Source organism: Diabrotica virgifera, chromosome 6, assembly GCF_917563875.1.
Source record: "Diabrotica virgifera virgifera chromosome 6, PGI_DIABVI_V3a".
Taxonomy (NCBI): Eukaryota; Metazoa; Arthropoda; class Insecta; order Coleoptera; family Chrysomelidae; genus Diabrotica; species Diabrotica virgifera.
The window spans coordinates 99,163,872-99,188,472 of record NC_065448.1 but is presented as its reverse complement, the minus strand read 5'-3'; the positions used below and the strand labels follow the sequence as shown (position 1 = coordinate 99,188,472).

At 31.3% G+C, this 24,601-nt stretch overlaps 1 protein-coding gene across 1 annotated transcript in view; it reads right to left on the bottom strand.

The window, feature by feature from the left end:
• Nucleotides 1–21,220, bottom strand: part of LOC126886655 (uncharacterized) — a 32,399-nt gene extending 11,179 nt beyond the window's left edge. Inside the window, exon 1 of the mRNA XM_050653651.1 lies at nucleotides 20,948–21,220. Within this exon, the coding sequence (XP_050509608.1) occupies nucleotides 20,948–20,971 (24 nt within the window). The 5' untranslated portion in view covers nucleotides 20,972–21,220. The remainder of the gene's footprint in view (nucleotides 1–20,947) is intronic.
• Between the last annotated feature and the right edge of the window lie 3,381 nt (nucleotides 21,221–24,601).

The following is a 24,601-nucleotide window of genomic DNA, read 5'->3' as shown; positions in this document are numbered from 1 at the left end:
GCAATATGCACTCCCGATCATCAACGAATGCGAACGTTCGCTTCAATGTAAATGGCCCTACTTTGTAGCGAACGAATGACCAAGCGAACACCTACGAATTCGGTCCTTCGTTCGTTCGTTCGTGTTCGCTTTGATTTAAATGCACCTTTACACATCCGTCAAAGAAAAGCGTGGCGCGTGTTCATCGAATAGACGGTTTTCGCCCCATGCTTTTCTTTAACGAATGTGTTAGATTTTTTCAATTTTTGAAGTTACACTTCTTTACGCGCGATATGAGGGTGAATTTTTATATGTTAAAACCTACGATCCGGGCGCATGCGCATTATAACTTTGTTCTGATTGGATGTTCAAATGACATGTCAAAAATTATTCAATATGGCGGCTGTGGCACAGCTGTGGTTTCATAGAGAAATAAAAAGAATGTTGTTTTTATTTCTCTATGTGTGGTTTGATTATTTATGGTTGTTGCGTTTTGAAATTTGTGGGAAAAGAAACAACAAACAAAAGTTAGTTAATAGTTATACTGCCTTTTTAAATAGTTTTCATATATATTTTTGGACTTTTGGACAAGGAAAACTCATTCTAATTTGGTAAGTAGTTTTTATTATAATCATATTGTAATTATACATTTGGATTAGGTTGCAATAAATTTATTGTCTCAAGAATGGGGATTTTAGAGAGAAATCCGAAATTAGGTCCGATTTTTATTTTTAAATTATGATTTTTTGGCGTAGATTTATTTATCTAGTAGGTATGTAATGCTTTGATTTACATACTTAATTTGATTACCAACAAAAGTTCTACCAATCTTCATCCAATATATTGTTTTCTTACTGCTTTGTCATATTTTAATATTTTCTTCCACAAAAACCAAACTACATAATTTGATTAGGTAAATTCAGAACAACTGTCAAACAGTAAAACGTTCAGTTGCCCTATTTTTCCACATGACAAATAATGTGTAATTGGATGAGTGAGTCTAGGCTTCGATTACGAATCAAAGCGTCCCCAAATTCGCGGGTTCGAATCCCGATGCAAGTTTTTATTTTTTTATTTTTTTTTATGCATTTTATGATTGTAAGTATATTTGATATATAATTTTTTTCAGAAAATGCGTATTTAAAATTTTTGCCAACAATTATCATCGTTCAGAAATCATTTTTTCTTTGTGGCATTTTTCAATGTGTTTGTGTGGTTTTATTCTTTTATTTTTTTAAATTTTTGGTATTGTGTTAATAAAAATTTTTGGAAAGTAGTAAGTATTAAAATTCGTTTAATATTTAAATGAAATATAAATAAACTGTTTAAAGTACATTATATCAATTTCGTTAAAATCACATAATATGTAATAGAAGTATAACTTCTTACGTGCGTACAAAGTACACACACATTCTTTTTTTTTTTTTTATTTTTTGCTTTTTAGTTGATTTTTTTATATTTTTTTAATTTTAGTCACTCGTAACTAAAGAAAAGCGTTTCTTAAATTTTTTTTTTTCATATTCTTTTATTTTTTACTTTTTAGTCTTACACTTTTCAAACATTAAAATATATCGTCATGTTTATTAAAATATGTATAAAACATATGATGTACTAACATGAAAAGTAGTCGGAATCGGCAAAAAATTTGAAACTTTATTGTTTATTAATGAAGCATAACGTAAACAATTAACGTAAAAAGTGAAATTGTGTATTGTTCATATCATTAGCTATACAATCCGTAAAAGTTTAAGTTTTTACATTGTAAAAAACAAGAGAATTTAAGCGTTTTCCATTAAAATCCTTTTTTTTTTATTTAAACAAACGTTTCTGTCTATTACCAGAGGCGTACGACGGGGGAAAGTGAATGGTTGACCCTTTCCAAATTCTACGCCACTGGCGGAATTGCTATTTTAGTTGAATTTTTGGATTCTCCAATACTTTCTATGAAAATAACATACTTTTCATTTGTAAAGATAAAGTCATTAGTTTTCGAGATCTTTGAAGTTAAAAATAAAAAGACAAGGTTATTTTGATTAATGTATTGTGTCGCTTCATTTTTAATTTCAAATATCTCGAAAACTAATCATTTTATCTTTACGAATGAAGAGTATATTATTTACGTAAAACGTATTGGAAAACCAAAAAATTACACTAAAATATCAATTTCGTCAGTGGCGTAGAATTTGGGAAGGATCAAACAGCCACTATCCCCTGTCGTACGCCTCTGGTAGTAGGTAGAAACGTTTATTTATCTTAATTTAGTAGGGTGTACAGTACCTACATTTTCTGCCAAGTATAATAAGGATACGCCAAATAGTTTTAGAGTACTGGGTACAAATAATTTTTAAATTTTAATCATATGAATCATATCATAAATTAATCAAAATAACTGTGCCGTTTCATATTTAACTTCAAATATCTCGAAAACTAATGACTTTATCGTTACCAATCAAGAGTATATTATTTACGTAGAAAATATTGGAAAATCTAAAAATAGCACTAAAATAGTAATTCCACCAGTGGCGTAGAATTTAAGAAGGGTCAACCCTTCACTCTTCCCTGTAGTACGCCTCTGGTAGTAGCTAGAAACGTTCGTTTATCATAATTTAGTAGGGTGTATAATAGGCGCACTTTCTGCCAAGTATGAAACGGATACTTCAAATAGTTTTAAAATGCTGAGCAAAAATATATTTTAAATTTTTAGATAAAACACACTGTAACTCAGTAAGGAACCACATTTTATTTAAATGTTTTGGGTTAAACCTTCGTATTTTGTGCTAAGGTTTCTTCAGTTACTATATGGACAATTATTAATGAAACACCCTGTACACTTTTTTTTTGGACACGGGGGTGCAATTGTTATTTTGACGGCGTATTTTTTAATATTAAAAATAAATAATCTAAAAAAGACAGGTTGTTTTGGTGAAATTTTCTAACCACTAGGTGATCAAACAAATTACTCATGCATATAAATGAAAAGCGCTATAGGTAAACAGCAGTGTGAGAAGAGCCTATTGGGACCGTGCAAGTTCGGCAAAGCGACACCTATTTCTACGCTCTGCAACTTTATTCGCACTTTTAATTATATTGGCCAATTATATTAGTCCTGGTTACTGGATAATTGTCAAGGCCATAGTCCAAAAAAATAATAAGAAGAAAAAATAAGATTCAGGTTATGTTATTAAAACGTAAACAATTATTGTATGTAGTAAATAAAATTAGTTATTAAAATGCAGTACTGCAAGCAAAATACAATTAATTAAATTTACCTTTATATAATAATTGCATATCGTATCAATATTGTGGAGCAACATATAATTTTCCTTCTTCAATGACAGTAGATATGAAATGTACGTCAATTTGACAATTTCAATTGACAATATGAATTATTTAAGAAAGTTGCAATATTTCTCCGTTATTCGCGCACGATCGTTTCTAAATTCCCTTCCAAGTACCTACTTGCACATCGCGAATACCGATAGTTGGTTGCGTCCTCTATCGTAGCGAGTCCGTTCGATCGAGAAAAATCACGTGACCTGGCGATATCCATTTGTTGTGCCTCAAAATGTTGATATAATTATCATATATTTTAGATTTTTACATAACTTTTTAAATTGTTAAAAAAAATAATTCCTGGGAAAGTAAATGTGAAGAGCTCAACAAATATATAGGTTCAACAAGATCAAGAGAAGCATGGAAAACGATAAAAAATCTGAGAACAAACAGAAAAGAGACTAGTAGAATAGATTTAATAGAAGAAAGATCTTGGATCGAACATTACTCGCAACTTTTGACTGAAACAAGACCGCAATTCACGAACATCAGTACAACAACATATGAAGTAGAATACGATGAAGACGATGAAATAACAGTACAGGAAGTCGAGAATGCAATACGAACTCTAAAAAATCGAAAGTCATGCGGACCACAAGGAATACCGAACGAATTACTAAAACACAGCCCACAAGTATTACGAGAATTACTTGCGTATGTTTTCACCTTATTCTATAAAGGTCATGATTTACCACATGAGTGGACAAAAGCACATATTAATAATATATACAAAAAAGGAGATAGAAAAAATTGTTCAAATTACAGGGGGCTTAGTGTCATAAACTCACTCTCAAGACTCTATGGAAAAATAATAAAAAATAAAATTGAAAAAGAGATGACAGATGTAGAAGAACAAAATGGCTTTCGTGCAGGCAGATCCTGTATGGAGAGCATATTTTCTCTAAAGCAAGTTATTGAGAAAAGATTAGCCCACAACCTTTCCACCCATATAGTTTTTATTGATCTGACAAAGGCATACGATAGTGTACCACTTTCAATGCTCTGGATAGCAATGGAAAAACAAGGAATAAGCAAAAAAAATATACAAGCAGTACAACAGCTTTACAAAAATATGACGGTAAACATTAAAACTGGAAACAAATTAACGAGAGAAATTCCTATTAGTAAGGGTCTAAAGCAAGGCTGCTGCATAGCACCTACACTCTTTAAAATATATTTAAATGAGGCACTCTCACTGTGGAGAAGAAAGTGCTGCAATATGGGCATACCAATCGATGACGATAGATTGTACACAATACACTTCGCTGACGACCAAGCCATTCTAGCTGAAGACGAGAGTGATATAGAATATATGCTTAGAAAACTGGAAGAGGAGTACACTAAGTGGGGCCTTACAATTAATATACAAAAAACCGAGTACTTAGTTGTAGGAGAAACACCAGAACGCCTACAAATTGAAATGGGAACTATAAATCCAACAGAAGTCTTCAAATACTTAGGAGTCCAAATATCTTCAAAAGCAGGGAGTAACGACGAAATACATTCCAGGATTGGCCAAGCAAGATCAGCCACCAGACAGCTACACGGACTATTGTGGAGTAATAAAATAACAAAAGAAAATAAAAGAAGAATGTATAAAACAATAATAGAAAGTATTGGGTTGTACGGCGCTGAACTCTGGGAAATCAACCAAAGAAACAAGTCAAAAATCAAGGCGATGGAAATGAACTATTGGAGACGATGTTGCCGACTCACTAGACTTGATAGGGTGAGAAACGAAGATATTAGGAGACAAATGGAAATCGATCTAGATATAATAGACACAATCGAAGCCAAAAGACTTAACTGGTATGGACACCTTCAGAGAATGCCTGAAAATAGATGGCCACAAAAAAATAGAAAAATGGACTCCACCCACAAGAAGAAAACGAGGTAGACCAAGACGATCCTGGAGAGAAGATGTCGAAGATGCAATGACCGCCAGAGACTTAAAAACTGAAGATTGCTTCGACAGAAATCGCTGGAAATTAGGATGCGAGAAGCGGTGACAGCTGTAGAAGACTCGCTTATTATATATATATATATATATATATATATATATATATATATATATATATATATATATATATATATATATATATATATATATATATATATATATATATATATATATAACTTTTTATTAATTAAAGGAAAATATTATGTACTATACAATAGATTTTGCAAATATGATAGAAAAAGATAAATTTATTATTGTAAATATATACCTAGGTAGAAAAGTAAAAACATATAAACTATAAACTAAATTAATTCTGTGTCCCAATCTTGTACTTCTTCTTCAACCTTTACGTCTGAGCTAAAATATTAACTTTTTCTTCTATGTCAGACTCCCCTCAAGACTTAGATTGCTCTTCTATATGATCTGTAATTAGTTGTAATGTGTTTAGAATTAATTAAAAGTTAATTAGTAATTAATTAATTGATTTGCTACGTTTTCTGTCCTTTTGTACGGAGTCGAATTTTGGACAATCTTGGACGCAATTGAAAAGACTTGCCATTTTTAAGAAGGGGTGTTATCGAAAAATTTAAAAAATATCATAGACACAACAAGTAACAAACACGGAAACAATTAAAAAGATGAAAAAGGAAAAGAAATACCTACTCAACATTATGAAGGAAAGAAAAATGAGCTACTTTGATCATATACTAAGAAATGAAAAAAATGGCGATTAGTTATACAAGGAAAAGTGGAAGAAAAAGAGAACCGAGATGACGACGCATATCCTGGTTCAAAATTTTAAAGAAGTGGTATGTAAAAAAATATAACTCTTCAGAACCGTTGCAGACAGAATAAAACGGGCCGTAATGATCGGCATAGTCCTGAAAGGATAAGATATACGAAGAAGAAGAAGATTGAGTAGATTGTATTGAATTGAATATATATTGAAACACATATAACTATTTATAAAAAATATAGAGAAATCCGAGCCTCGAACTGAGTCCGACGAAAAAGAAGAGGAAAATGAGTATTTTAGCTCAGATGAAGAGTTTGAAGAACAGGTACAATATTAGGACACAATATTAATTAATTTTATATTTTTATGCTTTTATACCTATAATATTTATAATATTAAATTTATCTTTTTCTATCATATTTGCAAAATTTATTTTGTAGTTCGTATTATCTTCTTTTAATTAATAAAAATATATCTGATAAATCTAAAATATATATTAATTACTCCAATATTTTGAGGCACAAGGCACAACAACATGGGTATTGCCATGGGCGCCCATACCCATGGGCAGGGGGGCCGTGGCCCCCCTTGCTTTTCGGGTGCTATTAACTATATATGGTTATCCAAAGTATACAAAATATAATGTGCAACATCTTCACGTCTGGTCCCCCCTGAAAATTTTTATATGGGCGCCCGTGGGTATTGCCAGTTCACGTAATTTTGCTCGAGCGAACGGACTCGCTGCAATAGAGGACGCAAAAAGCTATCGGTATACGCTCTTTCTCACACTGCTGATTACCTGTAGCGCTTTTCATTCACATGCACAAGTAATTTGTTAGACCACCTGGCAGTTAGAAAATTTCACACAAAAAACCTATCTCTTTTAGAATATTTATTTTTAATATTAAAAAAATACCCTGTCAAAATAACAATTGCACCTCCTGTCCAGAAATAAAGTACATAGGTATGCATGTATATTTTATACTGGTTAATAGTATGTACACATTCAGATGCAATCTTCTGAAGTTCAGATGCACCCCCTGAAAATAATCCTGAGGCGCCCATGTAAGCACCTTGCAGAGTTAAAATCTCTCGCAAATCGCCTGGCCTGTTCATTAATTTTCTTTATATTTGAATATTTAAATTTACTTTAAAGTCACGTCAATGATATATTTTGTAATAACAATATTTACCCTTTTTTTTTTATTTTTGGGGGGATTTTTCTGGAAAATAACCGCTACCCTCCAGCCAGACCGGCATTTTTGTATTAGGCTAAAATTTATAGGGAAAAATTTTCAGTTTGCCTAAAATACCTACTCAAAAATGTCTAACAGCTCTCGGACCATAGCGTTGACTGATAAATATACAGAGTATATTAGAGACTTCATGCACATACCATTTTTTCACTTATTTACAGGCTATATTTTTTCACAGAATGTTTTTTTTTCGATAAAATGCTTACATTTTGAATTATTAGCGAAAAATCGTCAAACACTTGTTTTTTGTTGAAAAATGAACAAATTCTCTCGCATATAAGTCGAAAAGTATTATCTTAGTGAAAAACTCTAGCCAATTTATCGAATTCCGGACTTATTTCTGTTAAAAGTCTGTTGAGCCTAAATTTGAAAAAATTGATTAGAGAGACTGTAGATGACAATAATTGATTCTATCCACTGTCGCGTAGCAACGAGTAAACTCACTAGTTTAATTATATAGTGATGAGCGCGATAATAACCGGCAAAATAGCGCTAAGATGGAAAACACATTAAGTTGTGAGAGAAAAAGGAATGAAACTAGTGGAGGTGGGAGATTTAGCGATAAAAACCTATAAATTTAGATTCTACTTATTGTTTCCCACCTTTAGACGTATCGGACGAGTTTGGCACATAAATATATTAACCATAGACCAGGCTAGATATATGCCGCTCAATGCATCGGGGTGTAACGCCAATATCAAGTACAGTGGTCTAGCTATCTTTGTCTGTCGTACGAGTGTGAGCGTATCTACCAAGAGGTGGAAGTAATGGAACTGGAGGTGATTTTATCATCACAGAGTACAGTGGCAGCGGCCATCATAATATGCTAGAGAGAGAAAGATAAGCGCCGGTATAGAGAGGTAGATAGACCACCGATGAACTGCTCCGCGTTACGCTATTTCTCGTACAGTGCCTAATCTATGTATTATTATATCTATGGTTTGGCAACTGCCACTTTGACAGTGACAGTTTTAGTTGACATACTTCTCTGATACGCCTTAAAGTGGGAAATGATAAATATAATGTAGGTTTATACGCTATGAGCTCGTAGGTAGAGGGGATAATTAAAAATTCGCGAGAGCCAGTAGCGACAAGTCTGTAAGCTTTTACTGGAAATTTGACATAAATGTCAAAGTGATTAATTTAAAACATTGAAATTAAAAACATTAATAGGAATTAATATTAGTTGGTCAAAGCTGTGGTGTATATTTTTACCTTAAATATACTTACATTTTAACTACTAAATTTAAGTTTTTTTAATATTTCGTAATATTATGTAATTATAAATTAATATAAGCGCCATCTACACGATTATTGTGAAAGTACCCGAAGTAAGAAACTAATATTTCATTAATAAAACGTAAAAATAATAAGCAAAATCTTTAAAAAATTGATTACAATTGAATTACTTTTTTACGTTTTAAATATTAAGCGGTAACAATTAAATAATGAATTTAAAAATTACCGGTGAAAGTTGCATTAGTAATCCGCTAAGAGCGACACCAACGAAGATCAGAGTGTATAGATTTTTATCGTTAAATCTCCCACCTCCACTAGTTTCTTTTTATCTCAAAACTTAATATGTCTTCCATCTCTTGTGTTATTTTTCCGGTTACTAGCGCGCTCATCACTGTATATGCGTAGAATAATATTTGAAGATTTCTATTAATGTAAACTTAAATAAATACACCTTAACTTCTTTTATTTAATTTAATAAATTGGATCTGAATCTCGGAGGTAAACATGGTGTTATTTTGAACAAGTTCCTTTAATCACCTTATTTTATTGATTGGATTATACAAATTGGTTATATATTATTATTTAAATATGGTCATATTGTCTTTTAACCTATTATGGGATATATCAGATTTTTATTAACATCCTAAGTGCTCTTAACTTTGCCCGAAATGAATACGGCCGGTTTGCGCTCGACCGTTTTGCGCACTTACCTGAAATCGACCGGTTTGCGCTTTGCAATTTTCATAATAGAAATATCTAACTACTATAGTTTCCTTAATCGGCCGATTTGCGCTCTCTTGCAGTATAATTTTAATTTCATTCTACAATAATAGTCTGGTGAACCTACCTGACTCAAAATCTGTGGGGAAGGAGGAAGACCCAACCCTTCGGTCCTAACTTAACTTTCGGGTATTTCCGTCTTTAGACATTAATTTTGGTAATATTATCAAGAACCACAAACTTCAGTGAGATATTAAATTAAATTTAAATGTTAAAATAAAAGCTTATCGCAATTTTTACTATATCTACAGGCTACAAGCAAGTAATTAAAACAAAATTACCTTCCAATTGCTGTGCATATCATCTAGACTATATTCATTTTTTATAGTTTTATGATTTTTTAAAACTAATTTTACTAGCCTAACCGTTACCTGATCGTTCTGGTAGAATAAAATTAAACGTCGATTACAAGAGAGCGCAAAACGGTCGATATAAGAAAATAATTAGCTATACATCTCCATTAAGAAAGTGTTAGAGCGCAAACCGGCCGATTTCAGGTAAGGGCGCAAAACGGTCGAGCGCATACCGGCCGACACAGCCCGAAATGACATAGTGTAGTTTACCTCCGAGGTCCAGTTACATAAGTGGATTATAAAGCGTTTTTATGAAGCACACTTGTTGCAAAGCAGTAGGTCCGGACCAAATCCCAATAGAAAGCATAAAATGCATACATGATAAAGTAGACTTATTTAACAAAATATACAAAATAGGTACGACATATACCGAAACAATGATTACTATTCACCTTTTGCGCTATCCCTTAAAATACAGACGCTAAATACTGTAGTGAATTACAGAACAATATCATTTAAAAAATCATATTCTCAAATGATCCTTGAAAATAATACACGTTAGTACCTACTACCTACCGGGTGTCCACTTATATTTTCCCCCATTTTAACTGCCTATAACTTCTAAACGACTAAAGATAGAAATATTCGATTTTCGCTGAAATGTTTTATTTCAGTAAAAGTTTGTTTGAATGAATTTAATTTTTTATATCGCTTTTAAATCAAAAATGGCGGATTTTTGAAAAAAAAATAAGGTGTGTACTTTGTACGCACGTAAGAAGTTATACTTCTATAATATGATTTCAACCAAATCAATATAGTTTAAACAGTATATTTTTATTTTATTTAAATATTAAACTAATTTTAATACTTACTACTTTCCAAAATAAAAAAAATAAAAGAATAAAACACACACAAACACATTGAAAATGCCACAATGAAATGATTTCTGAACAATAATTGTTGCCAAAACTTTTAACTAAATACGCATTTTCTGTAAAAAATTATATAATAATATACATACTTAAAATCATAAAATGTATAAAAAAATAAAAAAAAATAAAAACTTGTATTGGGGTTCGAACCTGTGTATTACAGGGCTGTTAGATTGTAACTCAGAGCGCTTTACCATTTAGCCACCGAGACGTATCATTCATGTAGGAAGTTACGCCAACGGAACGTTTACACCATAAACTTTTTGACTGTTGCTTATTACTTATGAATTTAATCAAATTAGTTTGATTTTTGTGAAATTAAAATATTAAAATACAACAAAACATAGAGTTAGAAAACAATATATTAGATGAAGATTGGTAGAAATTTCGTTGGTAATCAAATTATGTAAATTAAAGCATTACCTACTAATAGGTAAGTACATTATTTTTTACATTTTTCAAATAGGTATGTAGATAATTGTTTATTACAATAATGAAACGTTTACAATTACGTACCTGTTGCTTTTAAAAACTATTTAAAAAGTCACTAAAATTATAAACTTGCTTTTGTTTCTGTTCTCACAACAATAAAAATTAATATACACAACATTTGTTTACCCATAACGTCCATATTGAACAATTATTGACAGATCATTTTAACATCCAATCAGATCCCCTATAACGTTTGAGCTGCACTCAGGATTAAGACTTTTGATGAATTCGCGCACATATACATTTACTCCCCAACGTGGGTAAAGAAGTATAACTTCAAAAAACGTTGTTGACTTTTTTATTGAAACGGTATTGTATATTTTTTTGTAAATTGAAAGAACGGTCATTTACCTACCCAGCGATATAAAGTTTTTTAAAATCGGTTGTCAAATGACTGAGCTACAAATTTTTAAAATGAGAGATGCAATGTGGAAATCACACACTTAACATAGTATCAATTTGCTTAGTTATGTTATTTGGTTACGTGATATCCACGTTGCACCTCTCATTTTAAAAATTAATTACTCAATTATTTGACAACGGATTTTAAAAACATTTATATAGCTGGATAGGTGAATGACAGTTCTTTCAATTTTCAAAAAATATACTGGGTGTTCCATTAAAAAAAGTCAACTGTTTTTCCAAAAATCCGCCATATTTTTCGTAATTGAAAGCGATATAAAAAACTCAATACATTCAGACAAAACTTTTACTAAAATAAAACATTTCAGCGAAAACCGCATACCTATTTCTATCTTGAGCCGTTTAAAAGTTATAGGCAGTTAAAATTGAGAAAAATATAAGTGGACACCCGGTATAAATAAATAAAAAATTGGAAGAGGGAATATATTGATACACCAGTTCCAAAGTGTAACAAGTTAAAAATCATTGGTTACGAGAAAAAAAGGTATAACAGCCCTCATAGTTACATTTTGAAACTAAAATAATTACCGTTTTCTGACAAAATATATATGTGTGACATCTTCACAGAACGTAATAATATAATATAACCTGTACAGGCTGATTGATTAGTGGGGTAAAGCTCAATAGTTCAGCTATAGTAACAGATAGCAGTAAAAGTTAATAACAAAAATTTTAGCCACCTGTGAGCTTCACATTACAAAATTAGTTAGAATGTTACAGGGTGTTCGATAACACAGTGGCAGACCAAACTTATGTTGTTTTAAATAGAACACCCTATATTTCATTTTAAATTCGAAATTCTGTTAACTTCTTCATCACAAAGATATAAAGGTTTGCTATGTTATACAGGGTATTTACAAAGTTATAACCAATTTTATATGAAAACCGTAACAAGTTCAACTCCATGTGTAAATAAAAATAAGCAAAAGAGTAATGGTTTAATAATGCCATATTTTTTACGTATTGTCAAAATTTTCAAAAATGATTGAAATTGCTAATTTTCCTTATATCAAATATAGGGTGAGTCGAAACGCAAGTACATTATTTTCTCAGTAATTTTAAATGGAACACCCTGTATTTTATATCACTATTGAAAAGTACCATTACCCTACTTTAAATTTTAAATAACATTCCCTATGTCTAAATTTATTAGTTTTCGAGATATTTTCATTTTTCAATAGACCAGTAGCGTGGCCACCTAAATCACCAGAATTTAATAAACTGGACTGATTTTTTGGAGTTACGTTAATAATGAAGTTTATAAAATACCTCCAACAACAAGGGATGAGATGAAAAATAGAATACAAAGTGTATTTCGATGTGTTAATTTACAAATGCTTCGTAGAGTAAGTAGCTCATTAAATGATCGTTTTTAGGCGTGCATAAATGTGTTAGGAGGTAATTTTGAACACCTTATGTAATTAAATATTAAAAATATTTTATTAAAAGTAGCTTCTAATTTTTTCAAAGTAGTTTTTGTGCAAAATGTATTACTAATAAATTATTTTTTGTTCTTTATTTCTTACATTGTTATATTTACATATAAAAGTAGTGTTTAATTATTGTCTTCACAAAATGTTGTATTTTGTGTTTGTGTGTTTTTTTTGTAAAACACTTTATTTGTTACATTTACATAAAAAAGTAGTTTTTAATTGTTTCAAAAATGTTGCATGTTGTGGTTGTGTTTTTTTTGTAAAATGTATTTTTTGTGTAAAATTATTTTTATTTCTTTATTTGCAACATTGTTACATTGATTACCAGTCAAAAATATATAAAATAGAAACAGAAAATAAAAAATATGGCATTAATAAACCATTGCTTTTGTGCTTATGTTTATGTTGTTGAACTTGTTACGATTTTCATACAAAATTGGCTATAGCTTTCTAAATACCCTATATAACATAACAAACCTCTATATTTTTGTGATGGAGAACTTAACAGAATTTCGAATATAAAATAAAATATAGGGTGTTCCATTAAAAAAAACATAAATTTGGTCTGCCACTGTGTTATCGAACAACCTGTAACATTCTAACAAATTTTGTAATGTAAAGCTGAAAGCTGGCTACAATTTTTGTTATTAACTTTTATTGATATCTATTACTATAGCGGATCTATTGAGCTTTACCCCACTAATCAATCACCCTATAGAGTCGTTACTCTCGTAAATATTGGTTATTGACGCACTTTCCAATACTTAACTCTTCTTCTTCTTTCTCGAAACTCGTTATGCTCCTTAGGGGTGTCGGAGGTTTTATTCATCTTCTATCCATCTCTTCCATTTCTTGCGGTCCTTTGCTAACTCTTTCATTTGTTCATGTGTTTTTCCTTTTTCTTGTCCAATTTCTATAATCTGGTCGATCCATCTCTTCCTTGGCCTCCCTTTCCTTCTTTTACTATATCTTTTCGATTCCATCACCTGCCTTGGTAGTCTTCCCTGGTCCATTCTGTTAATGTGTCCATACCATTTTAATTTTCTTTTTTTGTATCTTGGTTATTATCGATTGATGTTTCAGTCTTTGTCTAATATCTTCATTTCTTATTCTGTCCAATTTCGTTTTTCCTGCTATTTTTCTTAGCTGTTTCATCTCCGCTGCGTTTATTGTACTGTCTATTTTTGCATTGTTTACCTTTGTCTCACTTGCATATATTAAAGTTGGCACAGAGATTGCGTTGTATACCTTCAGTTTTATTTCTTTATCTATTTCTTCCTTTCCAAATATTGTTTTATTTAGTGCATAGTAGATCTTATTTGCTTTTTCGCTCTGTATGAGATTTCTTGATCTATCTTTCCATCCTCTGATATTATTACTCCAAGGTATTCAAACGTCGAGACTGTTTCTATGATTTCGTTTTTGCACCTAAATATCGTTTGGTTTATTTCTTCCCTTTTCTTTTGGGTTACTATCATGGTCTTCGTTTTCTTTACATTTACCTCCATTTTCAAATTTTCTATTTCCTCCACCCATATATTGATTAGATTTTGCATTTTCTCTTTATTGTCTGCTATTATTACTAAGTCATCTGTATATAGTAATCCCTTCATTCTCACTGGTACTAAATTCCTGTACCCTATTATTGACTGTAATTGCCTTGACCTTCTTTTAGCGCTCTTCATTACTCTATCCATTACTAATATAAACAAAACTGGGCTGAGACTGTCCCCCTGTTCTATTCCTCTCCTTAGGTTTATTTTTGGCGATCTGTTTCCATTTATTTGTACTTTAGCAAGTACGTTTCTATGCGTACTTTTTACCACGCTTACTATCTTTTACGAGATTTGCAGATCTTCCATTACTGACCATATTACTTCTCTATTTATAGAATCAAAAGCAGCTTTAATATCTATAAACGTAATATATAAGTCTTCTCCTATTTCGTTTTTCCTTTCAATTATATTTCTCAGTATGTATATATTATCTGTTGTTCCTCTTTCCTTCCTAAATGCCGCTTGTTCTTCTTCTAGTTTTCCTTCCAGTTCTTTCCTGAGCTTCCTTTCTGTTATCCCGGTGTAGACTTTATATGCCACTGATGATAAGCATATAGCCCTATAGTTATCACATTCCGCTTCATCTCCTTTCTTGTGTATTGGTATCAATAAATTTTCTTCCCAGTCTTCCGGTATCTTTTCTGTTCTCCATGCTTCCCTCATTATTTCCAGCAGCCAAAGCTTGCCTCGTTCTCCCACGTACTTCATCATCTCCGGATCTATGTCATCGGCACCTCCCGCTTTTTCAATCTTTATTCTTGCCAATCTTTCTTCAATATCTTTGATATGAATTTCGTCTACTCGATTGTCTCTATCCACTTCTCTTGCCTGCTGTCCTCTCTCCTCATCTTGTTGGTTACTTGCCTCGAATTTTTCTTTATATTGCTTATTTTATATGGTTAGTATGTCTTGTATGTTTGTTTTCAATTTATTTCGCTAATTTCTAATTCCTCTTATTTGTTTCCTTTTTGTTCCTTTCATGCTTCTTATTTTATTCCAAAACTGTTTATTGTTATTTCCAAAACCTTCGTTCAATTCTTCACCGAATTCCTTCCAGCTCTTCTTCTTCGCATCTTTTACTAGTTCTTTCACTATATTTCTCTGTCTTCTGTATTCGTATAACTTAACTCAAAATCACTAAAATTCAGAGTTGTGGCTTTGGAACTAGTGAATCGAGATGATAGTCGGTTTGGGTTCAGAAACGGATTAGGAACCAGAGAGGTGTTATTTGCTTTTAATGTGATAGCTCAAAGATGTATGAAAATGAATGTGGATGTGTGTGGTTGTGACGTTGATTTAAAAAAAATTGACAAAGTAAGATATGAAAAATTAGTCAAAATTCTAAAGACAAATAACTTAGACAAAAGGGACTTAAGAATAATAACAAACCTTTACTGGAATCGTAGAGCACAAATTGTAACAGATTGTAGTTCAGAAATTGAAATCAGGAGAGTTAGGCAGGGATGTATTCAATGTTAATCCATATAAGTGAATATATCTAATATAGTGAATCATTTTTGCAGAAACATTACTATCTAAAGGTAGTGAAGAAATCACAATTACCCAAACAACTAAAAATAGTTTAACAAGTTATGCATCACCTAAAATTATGCTAATTTTTGTAGTTGAATTTTTCCTGAACGGATTCCGCTGACTTTTTTATTATTTTAGATTTTTCCTTGGTATTTACATAGTTGTGCAAAGGTTTATTCAAACTTCTTTTTTGTACTTATACCGGCTGGAAAAAAAATAAATGATTTCTTATGTTAAGTCTGAGACACCCTGTAGGGACCACAAGGTACAATTGTGAGTTAATTCGAAATCGAAATGTAGTCTTATGTTTTGTGAACATTTTGTTTTTTGAATGTCCCCGATATCTTTAGAAACAAAGAAAATAGACGGTTTTATTCTTTAACTGTGTTTTAACCTTCCGATGACCAACCTTTTTTTGTTACACGGATGACCAACGGGGGTAAAAAATGACCCCAAGTCAAAAATGACAATTGACAAAAAAATAAAGTTGTTTTAAGAAATGTATTCGTAAGAATGTATTCGTAATTTTAATATTACTATTGTATCAATAAATTATAAATAAACATTAGTAAAACATATTTTTAATTACAACTGAACAAAAACAGGAATCATCATTCTGAACTTAGAACTAAAGAAATTTTCAAATATACTAATTACGTCGCTACAGGTTTAGCAAACAATTTTTTTTCAATATTGAAATGGTTCCTACATACAATTCCACATAATAGACGGTATTTACTTAATGTAAAATTGCAATATGGAAGACCAAGGGAGTTCGTCTTTGACCCCAAATTCAGAAAATTTGTTTTTTCGTAAAATATATGGAATTTTTTTTATTACAAAATATGAGGATATCTAGAATAATATTAAAGCCAAATAAAAAAATAATGAGTTTAAAATTGAAAATATTTCAGAATTTATTAAATAAAAACATGCATTGGGATCCAAATTTACCTCCCTTGGTCATCCGAGGGTTAACTGAAACAAAAGTTTAAGACACCCTGTAGGGAGCAAAAGGTACAAACGTGAGTATACATCGAAATTATATTGTAGTCTTATTTTGTGAACGTTTTATTTTTTAGTTTCTCTGATATCTTTAATAACAACGAAACTAGACGATTTTAGTCATTAATATGTGTTTTAACTGACGACACGCGATACGTGAGGAGGCCATGTCTTATCATACACTAAGATGAAATTATTTCTTATATATACTGCGAAAGGAACAAAGTGTTCACATAAAGTTATTTGTGTATACCTCTCGCTTTTTAAAGAGCCTCCACGTAGACCCCAAATCTGTACTTAATCTTAAGGAAATTCCACCCCAAAACGTCACAGAGCCTCCATTAAGCAATCTCGTATCTCTTATGTTGCGCTGTGCATACCGCTTACTTGGTCGACAACTAAACTCTTAAGGTGTCGACCAGAATTATTAACGTTATGTGCCTTTCAGTTTTAAAGGTTTATTAACTGTTATTTTTTATTGTTAAATTAGTTTTGTTTTAGTTAAAACACGTCATGTTAAAGAATAAAACCGTCTAATTTCGTTGTTTCTAAAGATATTAAGGACATTCAAAAACAAAATGTTCATAAAACAGAAGACTATAGTATGATTTCGATGTATATCCACATTTATACCTTGTCCTCCCTATAGGGTGTCTCAAACTTAACATCAAGAAAACTTAATGTTATCTTTTCTTTTACCCGGTATAAGTTTAAAAGAGAGGTTTCAGTAAACCTGTGCCCAAGTGTGTAAATATCAAAGAAAAATCTAAAATAATAAAAAAAATTAACTGAATCTCTGAGATATTACGTATTTTCGATACTAAAATATGTTTCAAAGCTGAACACTGAAGCACAAACACAAAAACACATAAACAAGCTACAGTCATTTGAAATGTGGTGTTACAGAAGGATGCTTAGGGTACGAACATGCCGAAGTTACACGGATGAGCGCGGTGTAGGTCGCGATCGCGGTCGAGGTTTACATCGATGACGGGCAGAACATACCCAAGATACCTTCCTTTCAGTGTTCTTTACGGTTTCCATATAACCAAAACTTGTCGCAACCTGATTACAACAAGAAATGAATAAACACTCCAGCCGTATCTCCGGCGAATGTTACGTGGTTTAAAAACCGTCAATAAACTTTAATTTAACACGCGATCAGCAGCTCGATCGGGATGTAAAACAAACTATTTTGTTTTGGCATCGACATCGCTGTAAACCGCGATGATAGGTCGCGAGGGTGGCACATCCTTGGTATGTGCGATCTCATAAGAAAATGAAGGTTTGTTTTGACATCAATGTAGCGACCGCGATCGCGACCTACACCGCGCACATCCATGTATCTTCGGCATGTTCTTACCCTTAGACTAGCATGAACACGGAAGTATAGCGAGAAATGTTAAGCACAAGGCCAGAAAATTAAGCTGAAAATATGGCAAAACCTCGCAAGTTTTTCGTCCAGCATCGATTTATACAAAAATTTGGGATTAGGCTCATTTCGCCCTCTAGTTCATTTTTTATATTGAGCCGTTGTACGCTTTTGGTTTTTTAAGGGTGAAAATTACTCCTAATGTTAAAAAAATTATAAAATAACATTTTAAACTTTAATATGGTCAACATTTGGTTTTTATTAGTTAAATAATTATTGTTTTATGCTTTGGAATAAAATATCATAATATTTCAACCCTTAAAACAACCCTTGTTGGAGCTATATTTAAAAAATGTATTTATCCTAAACCGGTTTTGTGATATTATACAATGATGAGCGCACTAATAATCGGCAACATAAATAACGCAAAAGATGGAAAACACAATAAGGTCTGAGATAAAAAGAAATACAGAAAAAAAATAAAGAAAAACTAGTAGAAGAGGGAAATTTAGCGATAAAAAGCTATAAATTTACATTCTACTTTTTGTTTCTCACCTTTAGACCTATCGGACAAATTTGGCAACTGTCACTGTGACAGTAACAGTTTTAGTTGACATACTCCTCTGATACGTCTAAAGGTGGATAACAATAAATAAAATATAGGTTTATAGATTTTTTTCTACAACCGTGTTAAAAATTCAATTTTTAGCACTCCATACGAGCGTTAAAAATGCTACTTTAAGTCACTAGTGCTTTAAAATTGTTATGGCACTGCAGTTCGTATTGACCGTATAGGCAATTTTGATGTAATGTCAAAAAAAATATAAAAATGGAATGTCAGTCAAGTTCAAGTAAAAGTTTTTGTAGATATTGTCCTGTAATTACGTTTGTAGAAAAGATACTGTACGATATGCGTGTTAAAAAGTAAATTTTTAAGGCACTCATGTGAATTGCAGAACTCGCTTCGCTCATTCTGCAAACTTTCACATGCGTGCCTTAAACGTGTACTTTTAACACTTATATCATAAATAACTATTATCTCTAAATCTCCCACATCCACTAGTTTCATTTCTTTTTATCTCACAACTTAATAAGTTTTCCATGTTTTGCATTATTTTGCCGGTAATTAACGCGCTCATCACTGTATGTGTATCATAGATTATATATAATAATACATAGATTAGGCAAGGTACGAAAAATAGCTTAACGCGGAGCAGTTCTTCGGTGGTCTGATGAAGATTTTTTGAAGAGCTATAATACTATGTAAATTAAATTCCTTAAGATCCCTTAGTATTTAAGTGGGGTGAGTTTAAAGGGCTCGAATAAGTGGGTGTTTTCTTGTAAATAGAGGTTTCAAACAGCTATGCCTCGCTAAATATTCACTGTAGAGAAAATCTATGTCCAGGGAAATTTTAGATATTACAAAAACAACAATTTAGTACTGTATAATTTTTTCGTATCTCCAGTATTTTCGGAGATATTTTGAATAAAACTGTAAAAAATACGAAATTGTAAAAAATCTATTTATTTTTAAAATCCAATTTTTCAAAAATTAGGCGTTTTAAATAGGTCTAACGTCTCGTGTGTATTGATAATACATATATAAAAAGAATTACAGAAGGGTGAACATTAATTTTAATTAGGAGGGTAGTTAGGGGGATGTTTTCACTGATTTTTTCCTAAAAAAAAGTAGGTATCAACCTTATTAGTAGGTATCAGAAGTCGCTCAATTTTTATGCTAGAACCTTTTCTTTGGAAGGTCTAACTGTATACTTGAAAAAATATTCGGCAAGTTTTCCTCGAAAATTTTCCCATTATTTGGCTTTGAATATTTCAAATTGCATTTGCATTTGACGAAAAAAGCTAACCTTTAACATGCCGTATCTCGGTTTGTATTGGTCGTAGAAAATTATAAAAAAAAAGAATTTTATTTGTGTTTCTAAAAGATACAATTTTGATATCTACAGTTTTTTGATCAAATGCATCATTTTCGAGTTACTTATTCTCAAAAAACCCTATAAAAAAGTCGATTTTTTCGTCGAAAAACTGTTAATTTCAACCGCGAATAACTCGAAAAATATTAGTTTTACGAAGAAAATGTGACGACCATTTTTTTCTTTGAATTACTTTTTCCATCAATTTCCATGGTTACAATGTAATGAAAAATTCCCACCCCCGAAATGGGGTTCCAACCACCCCCAAGGTTTTAGCGTTCAGCGGCATGAAAATTTCAAGTAAATGCATGCTTGACGAAAAAATTGCGAACCGAAACGCTTCATTTCCTGGTCCAAAAAAAAGGTAAATTATCTGGGACACGATTAGGGGTCAGCGATATGAAATGCTAAAATTGATAATACAGGGAAATATAAGAGGAGGAAGGTGAATGGGAAGAAGGAGAATGTCATGGTTGAAAAATTTAAAGGACTGGTTTAAATGGGTTTCAATAGAACTCTTCAGAGCAGCGGTAGATAAAGTAAAGATAGTGGTTATGATATCCAACCTCCTATTGAGAAACGGCATTTAAAGAAGAAGACTGAAAAGATCAAGTTAATAAAAACAAATGATCTAGCATGGAATAAATGTTATTATTTTTATATTTATCAAAAATGAAACGAACAAACTCACCACTATTGCAGGCACACCCCTCATCTTGAAATAATCTTCAAAATAAAATATTTAGTATTTATTCGTTGAGTAGTAATTTATCGATAAACTTAAAAAGAAGAATATTTCGTAAATAGGCAAATTATTCTAATTATATACCATTATATTATCTACATGAGATTTTTATGACGTATAGGATGTTGACACTTTTTAGTAACCTGGTATTTTACGTCCCGAAATGATGCAATGCTGGTTTTTTGTGCTAAAAATATCTTTTTGGCATTTAGACTGATATGATCGTTTACCATTTTATTTGGGAAATGCCCCACAATTTAAGTTTGAAATATGTTTATTTTGACCTTTCGACTTTCTCTTCGGAAAACGTTATCAATATACATTAATAAATTAAATAAATTTTGTGTTTGTTGCTTGATAAAAAACATTTTTCTAATAATTCAATTTCATCTGACTCATTCATATTGGCAATTCAGACACATATTATACATTTTAAAATAGACATATCATAGAAGCATTATATAAAAATCAAAGTTTGATGTTAATTTTGAGAGTAAATGGAATGTAATACCAAATGTTTTATGGAGTTATTAACACGAGAATTTTACTGTCATCGTTGCATGTCTTTTTAAAGACAAATCACATGCTATGATTTTTCTGACGGGTATTTTTAAGTTAAAGTTGATTTCATGTAATCGAATGAACTATCTTTCAATAAAGTCGTCCCAGGAACGCAATTCATAAATACTGGCAATGTCATTTTAAAGTCGCTTACTTTAAAATTTATAATATACAGGGTGATCAACTTCTGTGACAAAGTCCAATATATCTGTTAATATAAAATATATGAAAAAAAGTTGTGAATAAAAGTTATAGATACCTTTAATGTACACATTTTAAAATTAGTGAGAAATATACAAGGTCCTCCATATCACGGTGCCAAACCAAAGTTATGTTTTTTTAAATAGAACACCCTGTATTTTATTCAAAATCTGGTTATTCTACATTTTTCTGGTTAAAAAGATATAACACTTGCCTAGGGTTATACTGAGTGTTTCAAAGTTATGAGCACTTTTATCAAAAAATCATACTGATTTGATCGCCCTGTATGATTCTAACAGTATAATATAAACTTATTTTTTTACTGCTGTTGACTGTCAATATTAAAGTAGTTTTGCAACAACGTACAATTTTTTTATCACTACGCAAATTGTATACAGGGTAAGTCAAAATGCAAATAAAAGATTTTCTTCATATTTTTAAATTGAACACCCTGTATTTTATACTACCATCGAAAAGTTTGTTTATTATACTTGCATATTTTCTAAATATTCCCTATACCTAAAGTTATTAGTTTTCGAGATATTTTAGTTTTATTGCTGATAGCTCATAGATACGTTTATTACAATCAATTAATTACCCTTAATATTAGAAACTTCCAATGAGTTTGTTAATGATAATTAAAATTAGACTGCATTTCATTTTTTTCTCCAAGTTTATGGTAAATTCTATACAATAACGACAATTTTATATTTACTAACAAAATGATATTAATTTTCCGCAGGGCCCCCGTAAGGGTTACTGGCGCCTGTGTGCAAAAAGGATTTTGGCGCCCCTTAAGGCATTTTGGGTTATGTTTTTTATTTATTTTTTAAAGGTAGGTAGGTGCTTGAAACAAACCAAAAAACTGAACTTTAGAAATCATATTTATAGTCCATTCACTCAATAGTCCGTTCTTTAACGGTAAAATATTGCAAAACCTCTAAATTTTAAAGAACCGCTTAGATTGACATGAAATTTTGCATACACATAGCTAACAAGTCAAAGAAAAAAAGTGATATTGTGCCGATATGTGCTTTTGCCCTGGGGGTGGTTTTCGCCCCCTCTTGGGGGTGAAAAATATTCGTCCAAAGAAAGTCAGGAAATGGATAAACTGGCTAATTTTAAGTAACTTTTGTTCTATACAGTTATTTCACCAAGTCAATATTCTTCGAGTTATTTTGCAGTGAATATATTCATTTTTCAATAAAATAAACACGCTTTTAGACTGTTTTTCGCAAATAACTCAAATAGTAAGTATTTTCTCGAAAAACATTCTTAGCAAAAATATAGCCTGTAAAAAATTTAAAAAAATGGTGCATATATCACGTCTCTACACCTAGTAGAAGCACAGTTATAGCTAATGAAAAATAGGTTCATATTCGTCAAATTCCAAATGGAATAATTTAACGTGAAATTAACCAAAAATGAAGCACATTTCGGAGAAAACTCATTACAACTTATTTAAAGTGTTTAAAAAAAGAATTATTTTTGTTTTATAAAAAAAATTCTAGCATCAAAATTAAACAAGTTACGCTCAAAATAAAGTTAGTCCCTTTTGGTTTTGGTAAAAAAATCGAGAAAATCACCCCCTAATTAGTATCTTAAATGAACTTAATCGTTCCGACTTCACAAGTTTCTTAACTCGTGTATATATTGTTTATATGATCTGTAAGTTTCATCGGTTCAAAGTCCTTATTATTGGAAGGGCTGTAGTTAAAAGGGGTTGAACGAGTCACTGATCACGAATGTATGCAAATTTAGAAACACCAAATCTCAATCAATTTTTGACTAACGGAAAAACAAAAAAATACATGATATTCAGAAAAGCAAATGTGACTTTTTTGTTTTCCGAGATTTTTGGTATCTCTCACAATTTTTAAATTATTTAAAAAAAAAGCATATTTTTCAAAATTTTAATTTTTAAAAATTTTACTTTGAAACCAAATTTTTTCAAAAATAAGCACTTTAAATCGATCAAACTTACAGATCATATAAACACAGCATAAGTAAAATAATTTGTGGAGCCGTAACGATTAATTTGATTTAAGTTGCTAATTAGGGGGCGGTCTTCCCGATTTTTTTTTTGCAAAAACAAAAGGGACCAACTTTATTTTGAGCGTAACTTGCTAAGTTTTAATGGGTTTTTCCCAAAAAGTGCTTAATTTTTTGGATATTTCACGTCGAAATATTCTATTTGAAACTTGGTGAATATGAATCTATTTTTCATTGGCTATAACTCTGGTTCTACGAGATCCAAAGACCTAACGCGTACACCATTTTTTTACTTTTTTATAGGCTATATTTTTTCTAGGCACTTTTTTTCCACAAACTACTTACTTTTTGAGTTATTTGCGAAAAACCGTCTAAAAATGTGGTTATTTTGTTGAAAAATGAACATATTCACTCCCAAATAACTCGAAAAGTGTTGACTTGGCGAAAAAGCTCTATAGAACACAAGTTACTTAAAATTAGTCAGTTTACCCATTTCCGGACTTATTTTGGACATACATTTTTTTACCCCCAAGAGGGGGTGAAAGTCACCCCCAGGGCAAAAGCACACATCGGCACAATATCACTTTTTTTCTCTGACATGTAAGCTATAAGTATGCCAAATTTCATGTCAATCCGAGCGGTTTTTTAAAATTTAGAGCAAAAACCGTGAAAGAATGGACTACAAGGTAAAATATTTTAAAACCTCCGAGTTTTTAAGGACCGGTTGGATTGACATGACATTTGGCATACACATAGCTTAGCTAACGTATCAAGGAAAAAAGTGATATTTTTTATCTTCACCCTTCTCGGATGTGAAAAATGATACGTCAAAAAAAGTCCGGAATT